At 37.5% G+C, this 21,970-nt stretch overlaps 1 protein-coding gene across 2 annotated transcripts in view; it reads right to left on the bottom strand.

Annotated features, from left to right (window-relative positions):
- Positions 1 to 21,970, bottom strand: part of PRKD3 (protein kinase D3) — an 82,936-nt gene that overhangs the window by 11,905 nt on the left and 49,061 nt on the right. For both annotated transcript variants that reach the window (XM_032352957.1, XM_032352958.1), the window contains exons 7-14: positions 17,953 to 18,030; positions 15,077 to 15,260; positions 13,583 to 13,706; positions 11,166 to 11,243; positions 9,833 to 10,109; positions 6,954 to 7,006; positions 2,511 to 2,583; positions 1,348 to 1,454 (exon numbers count right to left, since the gene is read on the bottom strand). In XM_032352957.1, coding sequence (XP_032208848.1) covers positions 1,348 to 1,454; positions 2,511 to 2,583; positions 6,954 to 7,006; positions 9,833 to 10,109; positions 11,166 to 11,243; positions 13,583 to 13,706; positions 15,077 to 15,260; positions 17,953 to 18,030 — 974 coding nt within the window. The remainder of the gene's footprint in view (positions 1 to 1,347; positions 1,455 to 2,510; positions 2,584 to 6,953; positions 7,007 to 9,832; positions 10,110 to 11,165; positions 11,244 to 13,582; positions 13,707 to 15,076; positions 15,261 to 17,952; positions 18,031 to 21,970) is intronic.

Raw genomic sequence — 21,970 nt, 5'->3', positions numbered from 1 at the left:
TCTAGCAAGGTGGGGTAAACAACAGGTAATAAACTAGTAAACTACCCAGGATGAAGGTGGTGAGTGCTATGGAGCGAAGAAAAAGAGGGTAAGGGTGGATGGGAACAGAATGCAAACGCCTCATGAGGAAATGCCGTTTGGGCAAAGTCTTGAAGAAGGTCAGAGGCTACGCCATGTAGATCTTGGGGGTGACAGCATTCCAGGCAGAGGTAACAGCTAAAGCAAAGTCCTTGAGACAGGACCATATCTGTCATATTTAAGGAACAGCAAGACAGTGTGGCCATCATTCAGAAAAGAGACTCAATTTGCTGAGCGTAGTCTACTGTGGAACCTTTTCAAGAGATTTTGGCTCAGCCTAACAGAGTATTTGCAGATGTCCAAAAATGTCATGTCCTCCTTTCTATTAAACCGACAGAAATCCAGAGATCATCATCAAGCACTCAGGAGAGAAGCTGGATGTTCCTGAGTAAACTAGAAGGTCACTGCTTAATCAATGATTCTAGAATTGTTCCTCCCTGCCACTGGAAAGGCCAAAACTGTAGTTTCAGTCAGATCTTCAGTCTTTACCTCCTGACCTTTCTTGAAAAAGGGGAAGACATGGGGAAGAAAAACCAAGGATGTCAGTGGGGCTGCAGAGAACAGAGAATACCAGAATCAATTGCCAGGCAGGGTTCAGCCAGCCTTTGAGGTTGTCTAATGAGGACTACATCCAAGAAGAATCATGGGCAAAGATGGGAAAGGATGACACAGCGGACGGGAGGTGCGGAGCCAAAGGGCAGAGTGAGCAGAGGGAGCGCAGTACATTCCTTTCAACCCATGTGCAAGAGTCTAGTTCAAATGCTCATCTGACTAAATCTCGTGTAATGAATTTCAGCAAATGAGTATTTGAAGTTTCCGTTAAAAAATGTTTTTACCACATTCAGATTGTTCTGAGAATTGTAATTCAATTACAAAGTAGGCTAAAGTTGATCTTTATATTTAGCTGACCTCCTAATCAAATGTGGGGACATAGGTATCCAAGTATTTTGAGCTTCTGGAGTGACAGATTAGGTTTTTACTTTTGTTGTTGTTGTTGTTAAGACATTGCTGATGAAAATGTGTTCTAAACTACTATCTTAATGGCAGTTCTTGTAACTCCTAGATTACTCTAACTTAATTTTTCCTTTAAAAAAAAAAAAGACTTAAGGATTTAATGTAAATGCCCACCAGCCTCCTACTGAGCCCAAAGGTCACAATATGAAAACAGAAGAAAAAACAAACATTCTTATCAGCACACTCAACAGACTTGCATTTAAAAACTCACAAATCAAATATTAAAACCAATACAATGCAACTTGGGTTTTTTACCTGTAAAATAGCCACTTCATTACGGAGTTGACTTTCCTGTTTTGTGGGGAATCTCATCTTATCAATTACTTTAATAGCCACATCCCTTCCAGTCTTTCTGTGTTTTCCTATTAAAAAAAAAAAAAAAAGTATAGAAAAGAAAGAAAAAGCAAGTTGACAGTTCATATACAATATGAAAGCTTTATGAGGAAGTTGAACAAAGACTGAAACTAATATGTTTTTACTCTTGGATTTCTTTTCTTTGGCTGATTTTGTTCTTTCTCCGTCACTCACCTTTAACTTTTAGAAGTAAATTACATTTTTCCTTAGTAGTTGCCTCTCATAAAGGCAGTTTCATTATTTGAAATGGCAGGAAATTTGAATGAACCTGTTTGCTGAACAATAATCTACCTTGTTAAATGAGTTAACTACTCTGACTTAGTCTTCAGATACTGTCAAGATAGAAGCATTTTATCAATGAATTAATTTTATTCTAGGTTCACCGAGACAGCACAGTTATTTAACCACATATTAGGGTAAGCCTTAAGGCGGAAAGGCCACTAGAAAGCTACTTAAAGGGGGTTGGCAAAGGAGGAAAAGGATTTAACATTTCTTTTATACTGTAGATTATAGCTTATAAAGTACTTTTATGTACATTAGGCTTAATTAACACCCCTGGGAGCTATGCAGGTCAGATTTTGTTGGCCGCTTTAAACAGATGAAGATACTAAGGCACAGTGAGCTTAAATGACTGCCAGTGTCAGGAGTCACAGCACGATTTCGGGTCTTCGGACCTGACATGACATTCCTGCCAACAGCAGACGAATGGGGCCACTTGTGCTAGAAATCCAGCAGAGCATATCCTTGGATAAATGAGCCCCCAAAGCCCAACAAAGGCTTCAAGCCATTTATTTTCCCCCACAAACATCCTTATGAGTGAGCTGTGAGGAGAGATAAAGTAAGTACTGTGAAACTAATTTCCTGACGCTTTCTGTTACTCTGTAAAGCGAGCAGCTGCGATTAAAGAACACGCAGAGTGAATAGGGCAGAGCTAGAAGAAAGCATGTCAGCCCCGGGGGGAACCACTCGACAAACTGTGACAGGACATGACAGCTGGCCAGGGTCTTCCAGTTTCACAGCTTCCTGGAGTATGTATGAGACACAGCCGGCTGTAGGTCGCTTACCTCCATAGACGATGCCAAACTGGCCTGAACCAAGCACCTCATCGGCAAAGATCTGGTAAACAGTGCTAATGTCCTGTTTGGGAAAGAGGAAGCGGCGTTATTTCTCTCTGTTCAATACTGGCAGTATCTCTGACTCTTTTCATTCTAATACTGAACACCTTTCTGTTTTTAGGAGAGAGGCAGCTAAGTTTCCTAACATATTTTATGAACACGAACTTTCCACGTCCTAGAAAACCCCGATTTTAGGGGCGCCTGGGTGGCTCATTGGGTTAAAGCCTCTGCTTTCGGCTCAGGTCATGATCCCAGGGTCCTGGGATCGAGCCCCGCATCGCATCGGGCTCTCTGCTCAGCAGAGAGCCTGCTTCCTCCTCTCTCTGAATGCCTCTCTGCCTACTTGTAATCTCTGTCTGTCAAATAAATAAATAAAATCTTTAAAAAAAAAAAAAACAATTTTATTACTATGACTTTTAATATGCAAGTACAATGTATTCTGTAACAAGGCCTTTGGGGGAAAAGCGCTTTGAATAAAAGAAAGTCTTGTATTTAGTAAGTCATGATCTATAAAAAGTAAATTAACATAAAAAAATTAACAAAATTTTACCTATTTCACCATTAAAGAGATTTGCTATCTTTGATTTGAGAGAAAAACTGAGAAGTTTTATATTATTGCGATCAGGCTGATCTGAAAGCCTGATGAAAGGGCACCTGTGAGAAAGTCTGCAGCTCAGATCCCTCCCGTCCTCATCCCCCTCCCGTCCTCCTAGGTGGTGGCTGTTGCTGTGGGAATATTCCTGGCGGGAGCTCTCCAGCCCCTCCCTAGCGCTTCAATCAGGGGCTCCCTTGTCCAGGTACGGGCCCGCAGTCTGGCGTCTGAAGTCAGGGGCTCCATCTCTGTCAGTGTTACACTCCCTGCCAGCGCCCGTGTCGTGGTAGCAACTCATACGGAATGGTACAGACCTCAGTTTCTCGCTGGTAAAGGGGATACAGTAACATCTATTTCACTGTATTTTTAAGTAAGTTAAATGAGGATGTATAGCAAGTGTCAAGTCCGGGGCCTGGCATATAAAATCAGTAATTCCATAAATCTGATGTCCTAATTTCTGTTGAAATTAGGTAATCTTTAAATTGTTGACTTCCCTGAGACTTGACTCTCTCACCTGTAACAAAGTATTGGTCTACACCTCTAGGTTCCTCCTAATTTAAAAACTGCCTACTATTTTAGGATTGTCATCAACACTTATTGAGCCCTAACTGTATAGATGACTCTGTAAAAGGTAGCTAATTTGTAAAAACAGACCTAGTTAAGAGGCTTATGATGTATTAGGGAAACATAAAAATCTATTAAAAAGATAAATAATTCAGGACATGCCAGGGTCAGATAAATTCAACTTATTTGGAGAGGCTCTCCTAACACCTTTTCTTTACTAACTCCCCAGAATAACCTGTACTTCCCATTCCCTCTGAAAAGAATATATTGACTGTATAAAATGCATGTGGCATCCCAATGAGTAACTCTTAAAACTGAATTTGTTCCCAAACCCATTATGCCAAATGTTATAGATTATATAGTTTAATTACAAAAAGTTAAATAAGTATACTATATAAGTCAATAAAACATTAGAAATTTCTATGAAAGCAAAGTAGTTTTAGAAACTCCATAAAGGGGGCACCTGGTGGTACTGTCAGTTAAGCATCCGACTCTTGGTTTTGGCTCATGTCATGATCTCAGGGTTGTGAGATCGAGCCCTGCACTGGGCTCCGTGCTCAGTGTCAGATCTGCTTGAGATTATCTCTCCCTCTGTCCCTCCTCCTTGTGTTCTCTCTCTTAAATAAATAACTCTTTAAAAAAAAAAAAAAAACTCTATAAAGGTGAGACACCAAAACTACAGCTGTCAATTTATTTGTGAGCAAAATAAATACCAAAGATTGTGGGGTAAGGATTCTGTTCTCAGAATACTTCACAAGTATCCCTGGTTCTACTTTAAAGAAAGAAAAATTAGAAATTTTAGAGAATCCATTAGGGGTGCTGTTGTATAATAAGAACTTGACTGGCCTTTGTCCCTAGTTCCAAAGAGAGAGATTCTAAATCCTTAGAATTTCTCAAGTCATAGGAGTATCTTATATATTATGGTATTCATGAGCCCCTTGGATCACACCAGAATTATGCTAACAAAATGATTCAGGATGGGGTAGAGTCACCAGAAAGACCAACCATATGATTACAGTGTTAGGGTTTTAAACCGGTCCGAACTCAGGGGAGGAGAAGGGGCAGTAAGAGATGGAGTTCAATCATGTGGCCAATGCTTCAGTCAATCATGCCTACTTAATGAGATTCCAATAAAAACTCTGTACACTAAGGCCCAGGTGACTTTGCAGGCTGGTGACAGATCACTGTGCAGTAGGGTTGCATGTCCTGATTTCAGGGAGAGAATGCAGAAGCTCTACATTCAGAACCCTCCCAGACTGTACCCTATGTGTCTTTGGTTGGCTGATCCTGATTTTTATCTGTTACAATAAGGCTGTAAATCTAAATCCAGCACTTTCCTGAGTTCTGAATCATTCTAGTGAGTTACTGAACCTCAGTGTGGGTTTGTGGGAATCCCGACTCTGTAGCCAGTTGGTCAGAAGTATGGATGAACTGGGGACCCCTGCACTTGTGGCTGGTGTCTCAAGTGAGAGCAGCTTTGTTAGGAACTGTGCCCTTAACCTGTGTAGTCTGCATAAAATCAGGGCATGAGCATGGGAACTGCAGTACTATGTTAAAGGTGTGGCTGATGCCAGAAAGACGAGGTGGAACTCTACTTAGCAGACCCCTACTTAAAGAAGTCTCATCCCTGTGACAAAAGTAAATCAATATGTATATCATGTTTTAAGGTATAATGAAAATTTTAAGATTTATAAGAATCATTTTTACATGCTTCCCAACTTTAATCAATTTTTTGTTTAACCAAGGAAATTTTGATTCTAATCAAATTAGATGAGGGAACATCCACTAGTCAAATAATAACTGCTAGAAAAGGCTTTCACAAAGACCAATTCTGAACCTCTTCCCTTCTCAGCTATGAATGGATATGCCCCTCAAGTTCTCAGGGGATCCTTCAAAGTTAGTGACCTCATGTTTGTGTAATCCCCCTCTTCCTCCCCAAAAATCTGGTATCTATTCTACCTACCACTACAAGAGACACACAGATTACATCTCCTTGAAACCCTCTATTCCCTGTAACACTACTGGATAGCCAGTCTCTTCATGCGGTCTTAGAAAAGCCAACATGTATATGCTACAGGAGTATTACAGCTGGAGGCCATAAGTGGAGGATGGCGAGATTTTTATCAAAGAAATTTTTAGACAGCCAATGAACTATTTTATGACTTCTTTTTCGAATCTTTTTTCTTATCCAGGGTTGGCAAATCAGTTACAGGCCAAATCCAGCCTGCTGTCTCTTTTGTATGGGCACCTGATATACGAATCGACTTTACATTTTAAATGGTTAAAAGGGAAAATAATAAAAGCATTTTTTGACATGTGAAAATGATAAAAATTCAAATTCAAGTGTCTATAAATACAGTTATATTGGGACACAGTTATGCTCATTCCTTTATGCACTGCCTATGGATGCTTTCTCATGACCATGGCAGAGTAAAGTAATAGGGTGTGGACCCCAAAGCCTAAAATATAGAAAGTATGCTGACCCCTATCATAATCCCTAACATGTACCTACCTATGCAGCCAAACTTCTTCCATTCACTATTCTTTGAAAGTCTTGTATTAAAAGTCTTGTATGTCCTGCTTCCCTCTATTTGTCCATCCTGGTCCCTGTACTTGCCCTAACTATTTTCTCCCCGCCACCCCCATCCTCTCTACACTTTAGCCAAAATGCCTTTCCATCCTTGTGGGCACAGCTCAGGCTTCACTTCCTTGAGGAAGCTTTCCCTCCTTCCTTACCAGCAAGAAGTAATCTCTCCCTTCTCTTTGAACTAGTCTATCACTATGTGATATTCTACTATCATTTATGAAAAAATTATCTTTATTTTCACACTTTAAAAAAATCTGCTTTAGTTTCCTTCATAAAGCAGAACTCCTTAGAGTAGTTATCAGCCACAAAATCTAGCTGGTGTCTTTAGGCCAAGTGCTCAATACTCTGGCCTATGAACTTTTAAAAAATTCAAATATAATTAACATACAATGTTATACTAGTTTTGGATATACAATATAGTCATTTACAATTCTAAATGTTTCTCAGCATTCATCAAGATGAATGTATTCTTAATTCCCTTTATCTACTTCACCATCCCCCCCACCCAACTCCCCTCTGGCAACTACATTTGTTCTCTGTATTTAAGAGTTTGGTTTTTGTCTCTTGAATTTATTTAATAAGATTTTCACATCTTATTTTACCTATTTTAATTACCCAATTTGCTATTTTAGCTGTAATTTTTACTTACCACATTTTCCTGGATCTGACAGTTAGATACAGAGATACTAGTAGACAAATCTTCTGTAAAACAGAAGGATGATGTATGAGAAAAGAAAAAAATTGTTGTACGACTTAATATTAACATTTGCTGATATATGAATGCCCACACTACATTAAATTTTTAAAAGTGGCTAACATACAGTTAATATAATTATGTTCTTTAAAAAAATTTATCCACACACATAATACTAACCCATCAATAAGAAACTAGTCAAATAAAACATGACACATCCACACAAAGAAATATTATCTAAACACTCAATGGTGTAGAGCTATCCATACTGAGTTAGAAAGCTATCCATGCCATATTAAGTTAGAAAGGCAAGTTGTAAGGCAGCAGCATTTGAATTAAAAACAAAGAAAATATGATACTTCTGGTGAACAAGAGAGGAAGGGTTGGGGAACAAAAACTTTAGTTTTTGTACATTTCCACACTGCCCGCATTTTCTAAAACATAAAATTATTTTAATAATAAAGAATTAGATAAATCAGATAAATCTATATACTGACACTGAAATATATCTGATCCCATATTAGTTTAATAGTGGATAAAAGCAAATCGCATTTTTTGTAAAAATAAAAATATAATAATACAGTACAGGTAGTACCAGCTTCCATTCTCCCCAAACCAAGAAATATACACCAAATTGTTAATAATGGTTTTCTCATGGGGCAGATATAGAAGCAGGAATAAGGGGATGTGTTACAAGTGTACAGGAAGGGCTGTCTCATTTTATATTCCATATGACTGTGAAGTTTCTATGTCTGTATTACTTTGATAAGCAAAGGAAGTAAGTGACAAGGGCAAGAGGGCCACATGGAAAGTATGTAAGAGACTAGGTCTCAAACATCTAGAATCTCAGAGAAAACTCAAAGAAATAAGATGTGAAATTTCCTTTACGATCCCAAATATAAAAATTTAAAACAAGAAAATGTAAGCATACTATAAGTCAAAAATAAGTAATATGACTGTCAAAGACTGCATTTAAAAATGTTAATCCTAAAATATTTTAACTAATTCAAATATTAATGAACAAAAAAGACAGAGCATCAATGATATTAAAGTGTCTAAAGCTTTGTTTTTCAATCATTCCATTTTCCTAGCACAAGTCAGTACTGATTTTATTTCAAATGCCTCCACTGTGTAACTCCACCTAGATTGATCTTCTATTGCTTCCTAGAACTCCACTCCAGAAAAACCAAGAGCAGCAGCCAACAACCCAGGAATAGTATTACCAATGTGTCAGAACTGTGCTAAGTGCATTTATTATTATTCCCACTTCAGATTAGTGACTGCAGAGACCAAGATCACAGCCAGTAAGCAACGACTGTGCTTTCATTCTCTACCACCCTCACTCTTAACCCCTCGGTCATTCTGCTTTTAGAGACTCTTATCCCGAGGGAGGAGGTCCATGGATGGGCTGGAGAACAGAGAATACTCCTATATCCCATTTATACATAACATTTGTGTTTATGTCCCTGTATCATTTTCTGGGGGAAAAGATCCATGGCTTCAATTAGGGTATCAGACTTTTGCCTAAAATCCCCCCGAACTTAAGCAGCACTGTAAATATCCATCTGATTCATCCTCTGAGAGTCAGTATTAAACACCAAACATGTTCACAGTCATTACTTTCATCCCTTTGATCACGCCCGTCTTCCTTTACTAGAGTAACACGATCCCCCTTCACCCTTCCCTTTTGAGTTTTCCTATCCTTACCTACTTGAGATCCAAGGTCAAGGTTCAAATCAGATTGTTTCTATCATAAAGTCTCTGCTTACTCCTCCTTTGCATATCTGCATCCCCCAGATAATGCATTACTCATTTCTGCATTCTACTGCCTTATGCTACCACTTAACACTTACGTTGTATGCCCTTTCTCCCTGAATTTCTGTGTTTCTTTTGTATTCTAGCTCAGAGCCTAGTATAATGCCAAGAATAGATGCATGAAATAATAGAGCTGAACTGAAATAACACACATTTAGGAACTGGCTGATACCTATTTCAATTTAAATATACTTGTCTAATGAATAATGTTTCCCCATAAATAACAACACCAGTAGCATAAAAGTGACATTATGTTATGGCTTTCACTTGATCCTTTATCAAATTTAGGTTTTATTTTATAAATTTTGTTGGTGCAAAGAACATATTTTAATAATTTTTTAGTATTTCTGAATGTTTTAATTCAGTTAAAAGAAAAATGGCATTTATGACTTCATAGATTTCACAAATATGATGTGAACCATAATACTCTATCACCTGTTTATATCCCACCATGAAGCAAAATGCTAGTAGTCTGCTTAAGCCAATGAGAGTTCATGGATACCAAACACTGGTTCTCCTTTCTTTAATGCTGAGAACCCTATAAAGTAGGTACTATTACAGAGAGGTAAGGTTTTGCCTAAGATCATATAACAGGTTGGCAGAACCAGGATTTGAATGTAGGGAAACCGACTCTGAAACCTAGCTCTATAACACAACTATACAAAGGAATTAACTAACAATATTGGTTAGTACAGATGAAGCTTAAAGTAAGCATTAGAAATATATACAGAGGGGTGCCTCAGTGGCTCAGTTGGTTAAGCATCTGCCCTCAGCTGAGGTCATGATTCCAGAGTCCCGGGATCGGGATCGGGATTGAGCAGGGAGTCTGCTTCTCCCTCTGTCCCTCCACTCTGCTCATGCTCTCTCTCTCTCTCAAGTAAATCTTAAAAAAAAAGAAAAGAAAAGAAAAGAAAGAAAGAAAGAAAGAAAAAGAAAGAAAGAAAGAAATACATGCAGAAACACAACCATACCCACAAAATGCGAGGGGGAGAAAAGCCATCAACAAGCTTATTGCTTACTGTGATCTCTCCCTTGCCCTGGAGAAGTGCAAACACTTGCTTGAGGGGTAACAGGCATGAGAGCTTGGCGAATTGCTTTTTCCCAGCTCTGTGCTACATCAACTCCAACTCCAGTGGCAGCAAGAACAGGATTGTGGGAGCTATCCCCATTGTTCTCCCCAACAAAGTATACCATAGTATCAGTGATGATTTCAAAACAGTGTGGGTTGCTGCCTTGTGAAATGTTTGTGAAATCTTGTGGCGAAGATATGCGGAGAATTTCTGAAAGTGGAATTTCCTGAAGTAAAAAATTAAGCATTAAAAGATATGAATACATCTTTGTTTTTATTTTCAAATACACTAACAGAGACATGCGTTTTTAATGAATGCATTAAGATGAACACAAGTATGTGGTACATGGAACACACAGTCAAGTCTTATGATAGTATCTGCCTGGAATGATCTGCACGCCCAACAACGCCGAAGGCAGAGCATGGAGTATGATCACTACGCCAGTGATTCAGGCCTGCAGCAGGTCATTAGACTGTAAGGAAGGAGAGGATCCTGGAGGGTAAATGCCACTATATGCAACATTTGTCACTTTCCAATTGTCATTAAATCAACTCAACAATTACTTCTCTACCAGAGGCTGCTGCAAGATACAGCCCTCAGAGAAGAACAAAGCAAAAATAAGAGCAAAAGTAGAATGTTAGTACAGGTTGTTCAAGCATTCCATCTGGTTCTGCCCATAAATGTAACAAGTATTTATAGGAAATCCATTCCCTAATGCAAAGAAAGTACTTAAAAGGACCCAACCAGATCAAAGCAAGTCTAGTTTCTATTCTCTTTCTTAAGGATACAATTGTTACACTCTTGCTATTTCGTCTGGTGTCTCTGACACGCAAAGGGTGGAGCAAGCCAAGCAAAGAAGACTAGACAGAGGTGAAGAAGCTGCTTCTGGGGGATGAGGGCCTCACAGATAAAATGGAGCGTAGAGAACACCAAATCCCACAGTGGCCTCTTCTGGGCAGGTGACGATCATGGGACTTACTGCACTGCCCAACCTAAATCACAGCATTCAAAAGGCAATCAATAGCAACCTGACAAGCAGGCCAAAACCAAAGGAACACACAACGAAAAACAAGTTTGGGCAGCAGGGCTACTGTGAGGGGTGAAATGGAGGGGTGTGGGACAGTTATTTCAACCCGGAACTTAACAGTGCCTTCTATACAGGACATTAGGCAGAGTCAAAATAGGTATATGCCAATATAATAATTAATGAATATTACTTGAATATTTGGAAAATATATAATGTTTCAATGTACATATTTTTCGAAATATGTATAATTTTTACCTTATAATACTTTGATCCAGATTCATTTTGAAACAAGGTTAGACATTTGCTGTCCAGTCTCCAGTAATGCCTCTTTCTCTATAAAATAAAGGACATAAAAGTCTGCGGTATAAAAATAATGGTTCCTCCAAAGTGCCTGTCCCTTTCCTCTCCCTTTCATTTCTACTCATAAGTTTGTATTTCTGTAGGTTTAAAATTCGTGAGGGTCAAAATTCCGCAAATACAAGAAGGATACAGAGTGACAAGTATACTCCCGCCACCATTCACATCTCACTCCAGGTAAGCAATGGTAGTAGGTTTCTAGGCATCCTTTTAGAGAATTTTATGCATGCATGCTCAAATATATACATGGTATACATGCACAGGTAGGTAATTTACCTATAGGCTGCATTTCTAATCTGGCTCGCTGGATCAGAAAATATATACACATGTAATTTTGCTAGACAATGTCAATCACCCTTCATAAGATTTGACCCAATTTATAGTATCATCAGCAATATAAGTACCTATCTACGCAAACCTTCACTAATATAGTTACGTTACTTTGATCTTGGCAACACTGATAAATAAAAGGTGGTAATTCAGTGAAATTTTAAACTGTACTTTTTATTAAAAATGAACACTGGGTGTGCTGCATAAATAATGAAATTTGGAACACTGAAAAAATTAAATTAAATTAAATTTTAAAAATTGAGGTTGGGTGGGGGGAAAGAGGGTATAGGTGACTCAATGATCTGAAACCGAAATTCAAAAAAAGAATGAGATCAAGCTCTTATGTTCAAGAGTCGTATGTATTTCCTTGATTATGAACTCTGCTGATATTCTTTGCCCATTCTTTGTGCTGTGTGGTCTTTTTCTGATCAATTTATTGTCATCCTTACATATAATGAAATTAATCCTTTTTAAAATGAAGTGAATCCTTGTCTCAATTATGACTTTGGGATACTTTCAGTTTGTCATTTGTCTTTGCTTTTGTTTTTTGATGTGTTTTTGGTTTTTTCTTAACATGCCCCTTTATTTTTAAAAATGAAGCCTTCAGCCATTTTTGGTCACAGTGTAATTAAATTTCTCATGTACTCCCTTCGCCCCATACATGCAAAGCCTCCCCATTATCTACATTCTCATTCAGAACTGTACACTTGTTACAACTAATGAACATACACAGACACATCATAATCACAAAGTCCAGAGTTAACGTAATGATTCCCTCTAGTGTTGTACATTCTTAGGGTTTGGACAAATGTACAATGACAGGTTTACATCATTTTATTTTATCGAGTATTTTCCTTGCCTTAAAAATTCTGTGTTCTTTCTGCTGATTCATGCCTACCTGTCCGCTGCCCCCACCCCTTATTCTTCACTGTCTCCATAGTTTTGCTTTTTCCAGATGTCATAGCTGGAATTAGAGAGTATACAGCCTTTTCACACTGGCTTCTTTTCCTTAGTAATATGCACTGAAGATTCCTTCCTATCTTTTCATAGCTCACTGCTGTTTAGTACTGAATAATATTCCGTCGTCTGGATGTATGTATTACGGTTTGTCAGTTCACTTACTGAAGGACATCCTGTTGCTTCCAAGTTTTGGCAATTATGAATAAAGCTATCGTAATCATCCATATTCAGGTTTTTGTGTGGACCTAAGTTTTCATATCCTTTGGGTAAAGACCAAGGCATGCAACTGCCAGATCATATGGTGAAAGTATGTTGGGTTTTGTAAGAAGCCGTCAAACTGTCTTCCAACGCGTCCATAGCATTTTGCATTCCCACCAACAATGAATGAAAGTTTGCATTGCTCTAGCTACATCCTTGCCAGCCTTTGGTGCTGTCAGTGTTCAGGTTCTGGCCATTCCAATCTGTATGTAGTGGCATTCCACTGCTCTTTTAATGTGCATTTCCCTGATGACATAGGATATGGAACGCCTTTTCATGTGCTTATCTGCCATCTGTGTATCTTCTTTGGTGAGGTATGTGTTAAGGTTTTTGATTCATTTATTAATTGGGCTGTTTCCTTACTGTTGAATTTTAAGAGTTCTTTGTATATTTTGGAGAAGTCTTTCATCAGATGTCTCTTTTACAAATATTTTCTCCTAGTCTGTGTTTGCCTCATTCTCTCGACACTGTCTTTTACAGAGCAAAAGCTTTTAACTGTAATGAAGTCTATCTTATCAATTATTTCTTTCACAGATTTTGTATTTGGTGATGTATCCCCAGATACTTTCTGAATCTCTATTGCTCTACTAGTTTGTAAACATATTTCAAAGTTCTGCCTTTTGAAAACTCTTTACAAATGTAACTACAGTTCTAGTGTACAAAAATGCCTTAATATAGATCTCGTTCTTATTTCGATTTTAAAAATGCATAAAGTAAAGCACATAACAAAGTTTCACTACCGTATTACAATGTCTGTGATTACTGACCAGGGTGTCCCTGCTGCTGTAATGGACCATCCACCCTTCCTTCACCATCGTGCTGCTCTTCCTCTTTGTGTGCTTGATGGACTGTACAACCCTCATTAGCGGAATATTACTGCTTGTTGATGGACTAAAAAACATTTAGAGTTCATGATAAAATATTGATAATTTCAATTTTATAGAAAATCACATAATACTTTAAACTCACCAGCCCTTTTTAGGATAATTGAGCTTACAATTTTTCAAAATATCTTATAGAAACAGCTTAAGAAAATAATCCCATTATGATGACACACAGTTGATTTATAAAAGACTAAGATAATACTACAAGCCCTCATATTTTTTGATGGGTCATAACACAAAACAATGCACAGAGCAGAAAGAATTCTCCCTAACTGCAAGATATGAAGCCTGGGAGAGGGTCGGAGCCCTTAGATAAAGGCTTCAAACTTTTTACCACAATCTCATTTGGGATTGCTGTTGAGAAAGCTGCTTTTGCCCTAGGCAGCAAGGTTAATTAGTAAATTCATAATAAGGTTAAAAAGTAAGTATATCTACAACCAAATTTACATGGTTCAAAGGTCAAATTCCATTATTCATGTTGTTAGCAAAAAGTATTTCTAGCAGAAGACACTGAAAGTCAAACGTTTACAGATAATAATTAAGAAAATAAAAATAATAAATAATGCACCAGTCAAATCAGGTAATACTGAAACATGGGCCAGGAATAGCATAGCTAGAGGAAAAGAACAATTTGGGGCATAAATGTGAAAACACATGGTTTTTCAATTTCAGTTAAATATTTTCTCTTAAATTATGAAGTATTCATGATTAGAAGCTATTTGAGTCCTCTGGATAGTCTCCAAACTCAGACATGTGAGATTGATAAATGATCCACTTTCTCTAGATACCTCCTGGTTGCCACTGAAAAACAAAACCTGCCAAAATATTAACATTTCATTACAAAGTAGTACATCCTATAAAGCTGTATACATAGAAAAACTAAATTTCTATAAACGTAAGGGGATATTTACAAGTTTAATAATCCAATAGCATTACAAAGTGCTAATAGCCTAATTAACCACTCCCAAATTCATCACCATCATCTTTGTGCAACATCTGTAGGTAAACATTCGTACTGGTGTTTCGAACACTCAGCAATCTACCTCTACGAAGAAACTGGTTGCTTTAACTGTCAGTTAATTCTGACACCTTGTGGTGGCTGCTCCACCGTGAGAGATCACATCTAGACTACATTTAAATAAAGTGTTTTTCTCTTTAGGAAAACAAAGATTCTCACACATTCCTATGTTGAGTGGATGGCAAGAGTGATAGAATTTCTTTCAGAAATCCTGTGGTGCATGTAAAAGAATTACCAACAATTTAAATCGATTTTAAATTACACTTTAGGGTCCATTTAAAGAGATTCTTTCTCAAGGGAGCACCTGTACTGAGCCTGCATCAGGCGGCAGCTCCTGGCACACCCACGCACATGCATACCTGATTGTTTTCACAGCTTCCTCATCTCTTTCTACATCAAGGTCAGACGGATCCAAGAAGAACATTTTATCTTCTGGAGGAGATGGCTCTTCTGTGTCATCCAAGCCCCGGCTACCATCACTGTTCATGTCACTGCTATCAATATCCATTGGTATATCTGTATCTGCTCCCAGACTGGAAGGTTCTGGCAAAATTTTAAATGAATTCAGAGTTTTTTATTAATGGGAGAGCAATACGTCTGAAGAGAAAGAGTTTCTAAAATGTGAGAAAAAAAGGTTTAAAACGCTTAATGAAAATCTAGGAAAATATCTTTATGATTCAAGACAAAGTAGTATTTGAGAAAGATATAAAATTCACACACCATAAAACAGAAAATTAATTTAATTAATAAGAATTTAAACCTCTATATGTCGAAAGATACTAAAAGCAAAGTAAAAGATTAGCCAACACTATTGTATGTTGGGTTGAGTGGTTTTCCACAAATGTCCAAGGCAATTTGTTAGAGAAAGAATAAGCAGAATGTTCAAAAACTGGTGCTAGTACAACGGGGTATTACATGCACAAAGGTGAAACTGGACGTCTTTTTTAAACCAAATATAAAAAGTGGATCACAGGTCTAAATATAAGAACTAACCCTAAAAAATTCTTAGAAGAAAACACAAGCGTCAATCTTTGTGACCTTGGGTTATCCTAAGCCTTCTGATAGAACATCAAAAACCTAAATGATTAAAAAAAATAAGTTGGACTTGATTTTGTGCTGCAAATGATACCTCAAGAAAGTAAAAAGACAGCCCAGAGAAGAGGAAAAGTATTTACATACATCAGAGACCTCTATCTCAAATATTTAAAGAACACTTACAACTCAATAATAAACAAATAACCAGTTAAAAAGGCAGAAAACAGGAATAATAGATATTCTTCAAAGCAGATGTAAAAATGGCCCACAGACATGTGAAATGTTGTGTCTATCAATTAGCCATCAGCACAATGCAAATCAAAACGACAATGAGCTATCACTTCACATTCACTAGGATGGCAACAGCCAAAATGATGGACAAGAACAAGTGGGGGTGAGCATATGGAGGAATCTGAATCCTCACATGCGCTGGCGAGACTGTAAAATATATAGCTGCTCGGGGAAACAGTCTGGCAGTCCTCCTCCAAATGTTAAACACAGAGTTATCATATGACTCAACAATTCCACAACCAGATATCTGCCCAAGTGAAATAAAAACATATGTCCACAGAAACTCTACTCAAATGTTCTTAGCAGTATTCACCATAACCCCAAAGTGGATACAACTCAAATGTCCATCAGCTGATAAATAAAATGTAGTATATTCATGCATAGGAATGCTATTCCTGACAAAGCAGAAGGTAGTATTGTTACAACATGGATGAACCCTGAAAACAAGAAGCTATATGAGACAACACCAGATCCAAAAGACTACACATGATATGATTTCATTTATAAGAAATGTCTAGAATAGAAAGACCCACAGAGATACAAAGTTGATGGCAGCTGCCAAGAGCTGGTGGGGAAGAATGAGGAGTGACTACTAGAGTGTATGCAGCTTCTTTTCAGGGTGATGAAAATGTCCCACCTTTGGACTGTAATGACAGCTGCCTAACTTTGTGAATAAACTAAATGTGTGAAGTACAAAAATTATCTCAATAAAGCTACTTAAAAAAAAAAAAAGAAAAAAAAGAAAAGCCACAACTGAGAGAAGGTATTTGTGTCAATTATAACTGAAAAAGAGATATTAGGTACAATTATCAACTCCCTACAAATCAATAACAAATACAAAAATGGACAAAACATGTGAACAGGTTATTTACAGGGGAAAAACCCCTAAGTAACCAGTCAACATATGAAAGATGTGCAAACTCATTAGTATACAAATGTACTATAAAATCAATATGAATAGTATTTGATACCCATTTGTCAAACAGTAGGAAAGTACAAAAAGATACAAACATAAATATAGAGAAGACTTTGTTTCTATAGAAAAACTACACTTATTCATTTATTTCACAAATGAGAAAACCAATCACGTTATCAATGGTGTTAAACAGCAACCATAAAAATCATGCCATTAAAGAAAAAGTTAAAGTCTTAAGAAATTTAATTTCTGTTCCTTATGCTTCTCCTCCTATAAAACTTGTATTTAATTTTTACCGGTCATGTAAATGTTAAAGAAAAATTATGCTTAGTATCATTTCTTCTTCCTTCCAAAAAGGTAATCACTACAATTAGTGTAATTTTGAAAAGAGAAAAAACAAAACAAAACAAAACAACAGCAGGCAAGGGTGTCTAAGGAAAGACAGAGAGACAGAGAGAGAGAGAGTGAGGCAGTATAATGTGTTCTAATGACTGTGGACTCGGGGGCACCAGATCATGTAGGTTCGAATCCCAACTCTAAGTTTCTGGCTACATTTCTCCGGCAAGTTATTTAATGTCTTTGTGCCTAAGTTTACTTATCTGTAAGTACTTAATTCAAAGGGCTGTTCTTAGGTTTAAATGTCAATATATGTAAAAAGTGTGGAACAGGGCCTGGTACACAGAGGCAGTAAGTACTAGAATTATGAAAACCTCTAGGGACAGCAGCAGGCTGTTAAAGTCTCTTTTGTCTAAGACGGAAGAGAACATGCAGCACAACTGGCAATATGAGACTACAAAGTGGTAGGTGGTTAAAGGAAAAATGGGAAGGCATAATGACTAATAAAAGTGTACCGTTATTAAGTAAAAAAAAGTCAAAGTTAAGAAACAAAGAAAACAAAACAAAATATGCAAATATAACCTTATACAAAGATAATACACAAAAGAATTATGACCTTTTCTGATTTTTTACGGAAATTAAGAAAAAGAATTTTACCTCCATTGAAAGTAACCTCTCCAAGGCAGTCTCTCGGTACTTTTGATGCACAGCGTTTATGGCAGTTGAATTTACAATCTGAAATCAAGTTTTTGATTGATTAATTTATGTAATATGTCAGGCAGTATCAGATATGGTTAGACACTTTTTAAAGCTTTCCTTTACTAAGAACTCAAGTCTGGGAATAAAGGTCTGGTTTCAAATTCTGATGCCACCTCTTAACAGGTATTATAACTCCTCAGGGCTTAGTTTATTTTTTGTTTTAAATTTCAGCTAGTTAACACAGTGTAATAGGAGTTTCAAGTATGCAATATAGTGATTCAACAGTCCATACATCACAAATGCCCTCCTTAATCCCCATTACCTAGTTCACCCCCCCACCACAACCCCCACCACTCATAACCATCAGTTTGTTCTCTATAGTTAAGCGTCTGTTTCTTGGTTTGTTCCTTTTTCTCTGCTCATTTTTATTTCTTAAATTCTGCATGAGTGAAATCATATGGTATTTGTCTTTCTCTGACTGACCTATTCCACTTAGTAGAATTCTCTCTAGCTCCATCTAGCAAGTGGCCACATTTTTTATGGTTCATTAATATTCATTGTGTGTGTGTGTGTGTGTGTGTGTGTAAGTACATACACACTACATCTTCTTTATCCATTCATCAATTGATGGACACTTGGGCTGTTTCCATAAATTGGCTATTATAAATAATGCTTCTATAAACATCAGGGTGCACATATCCCTTTGAATTAGTAGTTTTGTATTCCTTGGGTAAATACCTAGTAATGGAATTGCTGGATCACATTTTTAACTTTTACATTTTTAACTTTTAACTCTTTTAAATTTTTTGAGGAAACTCCATACAGTTTTCCAGAGTGGCTGTACCAGTTTGCATTCTCACCCCTCAAGGTGCAGAGTTTCCCTTTCACCACAACCTCGACAACACCTGTTGTTTCTTGTGTTGTTGATTTTAGCTATTCTGACAAGTGTGAGGTGATAACTCATTGTAGTTTTGATTTTCATGTCTGTGATTAGTGATGTTGAGCATCTTCTCATGTTGTCTGTTAGCCATCTGTATGTCTTCTTTGGAAAAATGTCTATTCATGTCTCCTGCCCATTTTTAATTGCATTATTCATTTTTGGGGTGTTGAATTGTATAAGTTCTTATATACTTTGGGTACTAACTCCTTATGGGGTACATCATTTGTGAATATCTTCTCTCATTCCATAGGTTGCTGCCTTTTGGTTTTGCTGATTGTTTCCTTTGCTGTGCAGAGCTTTTTATTTGATGTAGTCTTAATAGTTTATTTTTGCTTTTGTTTCCTTTGCCTCAGGAGACACATCTAAAAAAAGTTGCTACGGCTGATGTCAGATATTACTGCCTGACATCTATGGTTTCAGGTCCCACATTTAGGTCTTTAGTCCACTTTGAGTTTATTTTTTGTGTATGGTGAAAGAGAATGGTCTAATTTTCCCAACACCATTTGTTAAAGAGACTTTTACCCATTGAATATTCTTTCCTGTTTTGTGATGATTAACTGACCATATAGTTGTGGGTTCATTTCAGGGTTTTCTATTCTGTTCCACTGATCTATCACCATTGATTGGCAGGGAAGAGAAATCACACTAGTCAGCTCCTATGTTGCCAGAGAGGTCTCTCATAAATGCTGCCTCTCAGGGGCAGGCTCTGAGAACAAATAATCTCCTCACTGTGTGTCCCAGGCACTCTTCAGACCACTGTTTCCACACTGTGTGTCCCTGGGGTTGTATGCCTGCTTCTCTAGGAGCAGCCTTGATGCCTCCAGATTCCCTGATGTCTCTAGACTCTCTTAGAGTCCAGTCCACTGACACTTAAAACTTCCAGCTTAAAGCCCCTCCGGCTGCAAGAACCCATCTTGCGTTCCAAGCCAATGGATGGGAAAACATTTTTGCTGTGTGTTCCTGAGTGCTCTTCTCTTGCCCCTGTGACCATGGGTCCCCTCTCTTCTGCAGCAACGGGCATGCATTTCTCTAAACCATATCCTGCACTTCCTACCTTCACTGCGGCCTCTATTCTACATTCAGTTGTGGAGTTTGTTCTACTATTCTTCGGGAGATTTCTGGAGTATTTAGGATGCTCTGATAGTTAGCCAGTTATATTCAAGGGATGAGTTGAGTTTAGGTTCCTCCTACTCTGCCACCATCTTCCCCACTTCTACCATGGCTCAGTTTATCTCTTTAATGAGGCTAATACTATTCATATGACACATTGCCCAAATGTTGCTGGCAGCACCAGGTTTCCTTCCCTTACCTCACATTCATCTTTCCATGTTCCCCTTAAAGAGTTTCTCAGGCTGACTACTTTTCCAATATATGTCAAGCACTTACTCTTGAGTTCCTTATTAGTGAGGACTGGTGCATATGCAGAAAAGAGACTGAGATTCTACAAGCTTTTGTTAGGAATTAATAAGGGCTTTCCCATACAGCCTTATATGGAAGGACTGTGCTTCTCATGCACAGGATCACTCACCATTATGAATGGTTCTCTTCAGCCTGCAAGAACTTCAGAGTTGATAGCACTGCAGATGAGTGTCTGGTATAAGCTGTTCAGTACTACCCTTAACTCAGTAGTTCTCAAACTGTGGTTCTCAGACCAGCAGCATCAGCATTATTAAGAACTTGTCAGAAATGCAAATTCTTGCGCCCCACTCCACACCTATTATATCAGCAGCTCTGGGAGTAGGGCTGAGAAATGTGTTTTAATAAGTATTTTTTTTTAAAGATTTTATTTATTTATTTTGACAGAGAGAAATCACAAGTACACTGAGAGGCAGGCAGAGAGAGAGAGAGAAGGAAGCAGGCTCCCTGCTGAGCAGAGAGCACGACGCGGGACTCAATCCCAGGACCCTGAGATCATGACCTGAGCCGAAGGCAGCGGGTGACACCAAAATTGAGACCAATGCTGTAACTATTGTCTATTACCACCTTCCACCTTGGAAATACACCTACCAGCAAATTCTGGATAAAACTAATTCCAAGTCCTGACTCAGAATGATCTTTTAATCCTTGTGACTCAAGAAAATTCTGGGTATCATACCAATGGCATAAGAAAAAGTCCCATGATTACTAATTTGGTGGATGACAAAACTTGTATTAAATAACACTGTCTTTTTAAATGAAATGCCCTAGAAAAATTGATGTATGATATTAATATATTCCATATATCTTAAATAACTGATGTGCTTTTTATCTCATGAGGTTTTACAAATTGTGACAATAACAAAACTTCTATTTTCCCTTTGAAAATGCAGAGTCAAATCTGTGTCCTACCTGAGCAAGTATGTACCTTCAAATGGCAGGCATTATTATTTCTCTGTACTCCTACTCATCATGGTTTCTTTTTTTTTAGATTTTATTTAAATTTAAGTTAGTTAACATATAGGTGATTCATCAGTTGCATATAACACCCAGTGCTCCTTACATCAAGTGCCCTCCTGCCTACTCATGTTTTTATTAACTTATGTATTCTTGTATTAAGCTGCCTTAAAGTTTTAATATAACAAAGAAGAAAACAAACAGGTGAATGAATGAATGAATGAATGAATACTGCTCTTGAAACTCTGTTTTCTCAAATGATTCAGAGTAACTGTTTAAATTTTCTTTCTTAGCTTGACAAGGTGAATGAAAATGACTCTTATACTTTTTTTTTAAGATTTTTATTTATTTATTTGAGAGACAGCGTACAAGAGAGGTAGAGAGGGAGACTCCCTGCTGAGCAAGGCCCCTGATGCAGGGCTAGATCCCAGGACCCTGAGATCATGACCTGAGTCAAAGGGCAGACAATTAGCCAACTGAGCCACTGAAGCTTTTAAATATCTTAAAAGCTAGTTTTTAAGTACTTTAATTTAAATTACAAAAATATAGAAATCACTGAAATAAGTGATTCTTTTGGATTGATAATTAAAATAGCTTAGCTATATAAAAATATATGTATTTCTGAACCAATATAAACACAAAACATTATTCTTTTAGAATTCC

Source organism: Mustela erminea, chromosome 7 (genome assembly GCF_009829155.1).
Source record: "Mustela erminea isolate mMusErm1 chromosome 7, mMusErm1.Pri, whole genome shotgun sequence".
NCBI classification, from domain to species: Eukaryota; Metazoa; Chordata; class Mammalia; order Carnivora; family Mustelidae; genus Mustela; species Mustela erminea.
The sequence above is the reverse complement of the archived record's forward strand: the minus strand, read 5'-3'. Positions and strand labels throughout refer to the sequence as shown.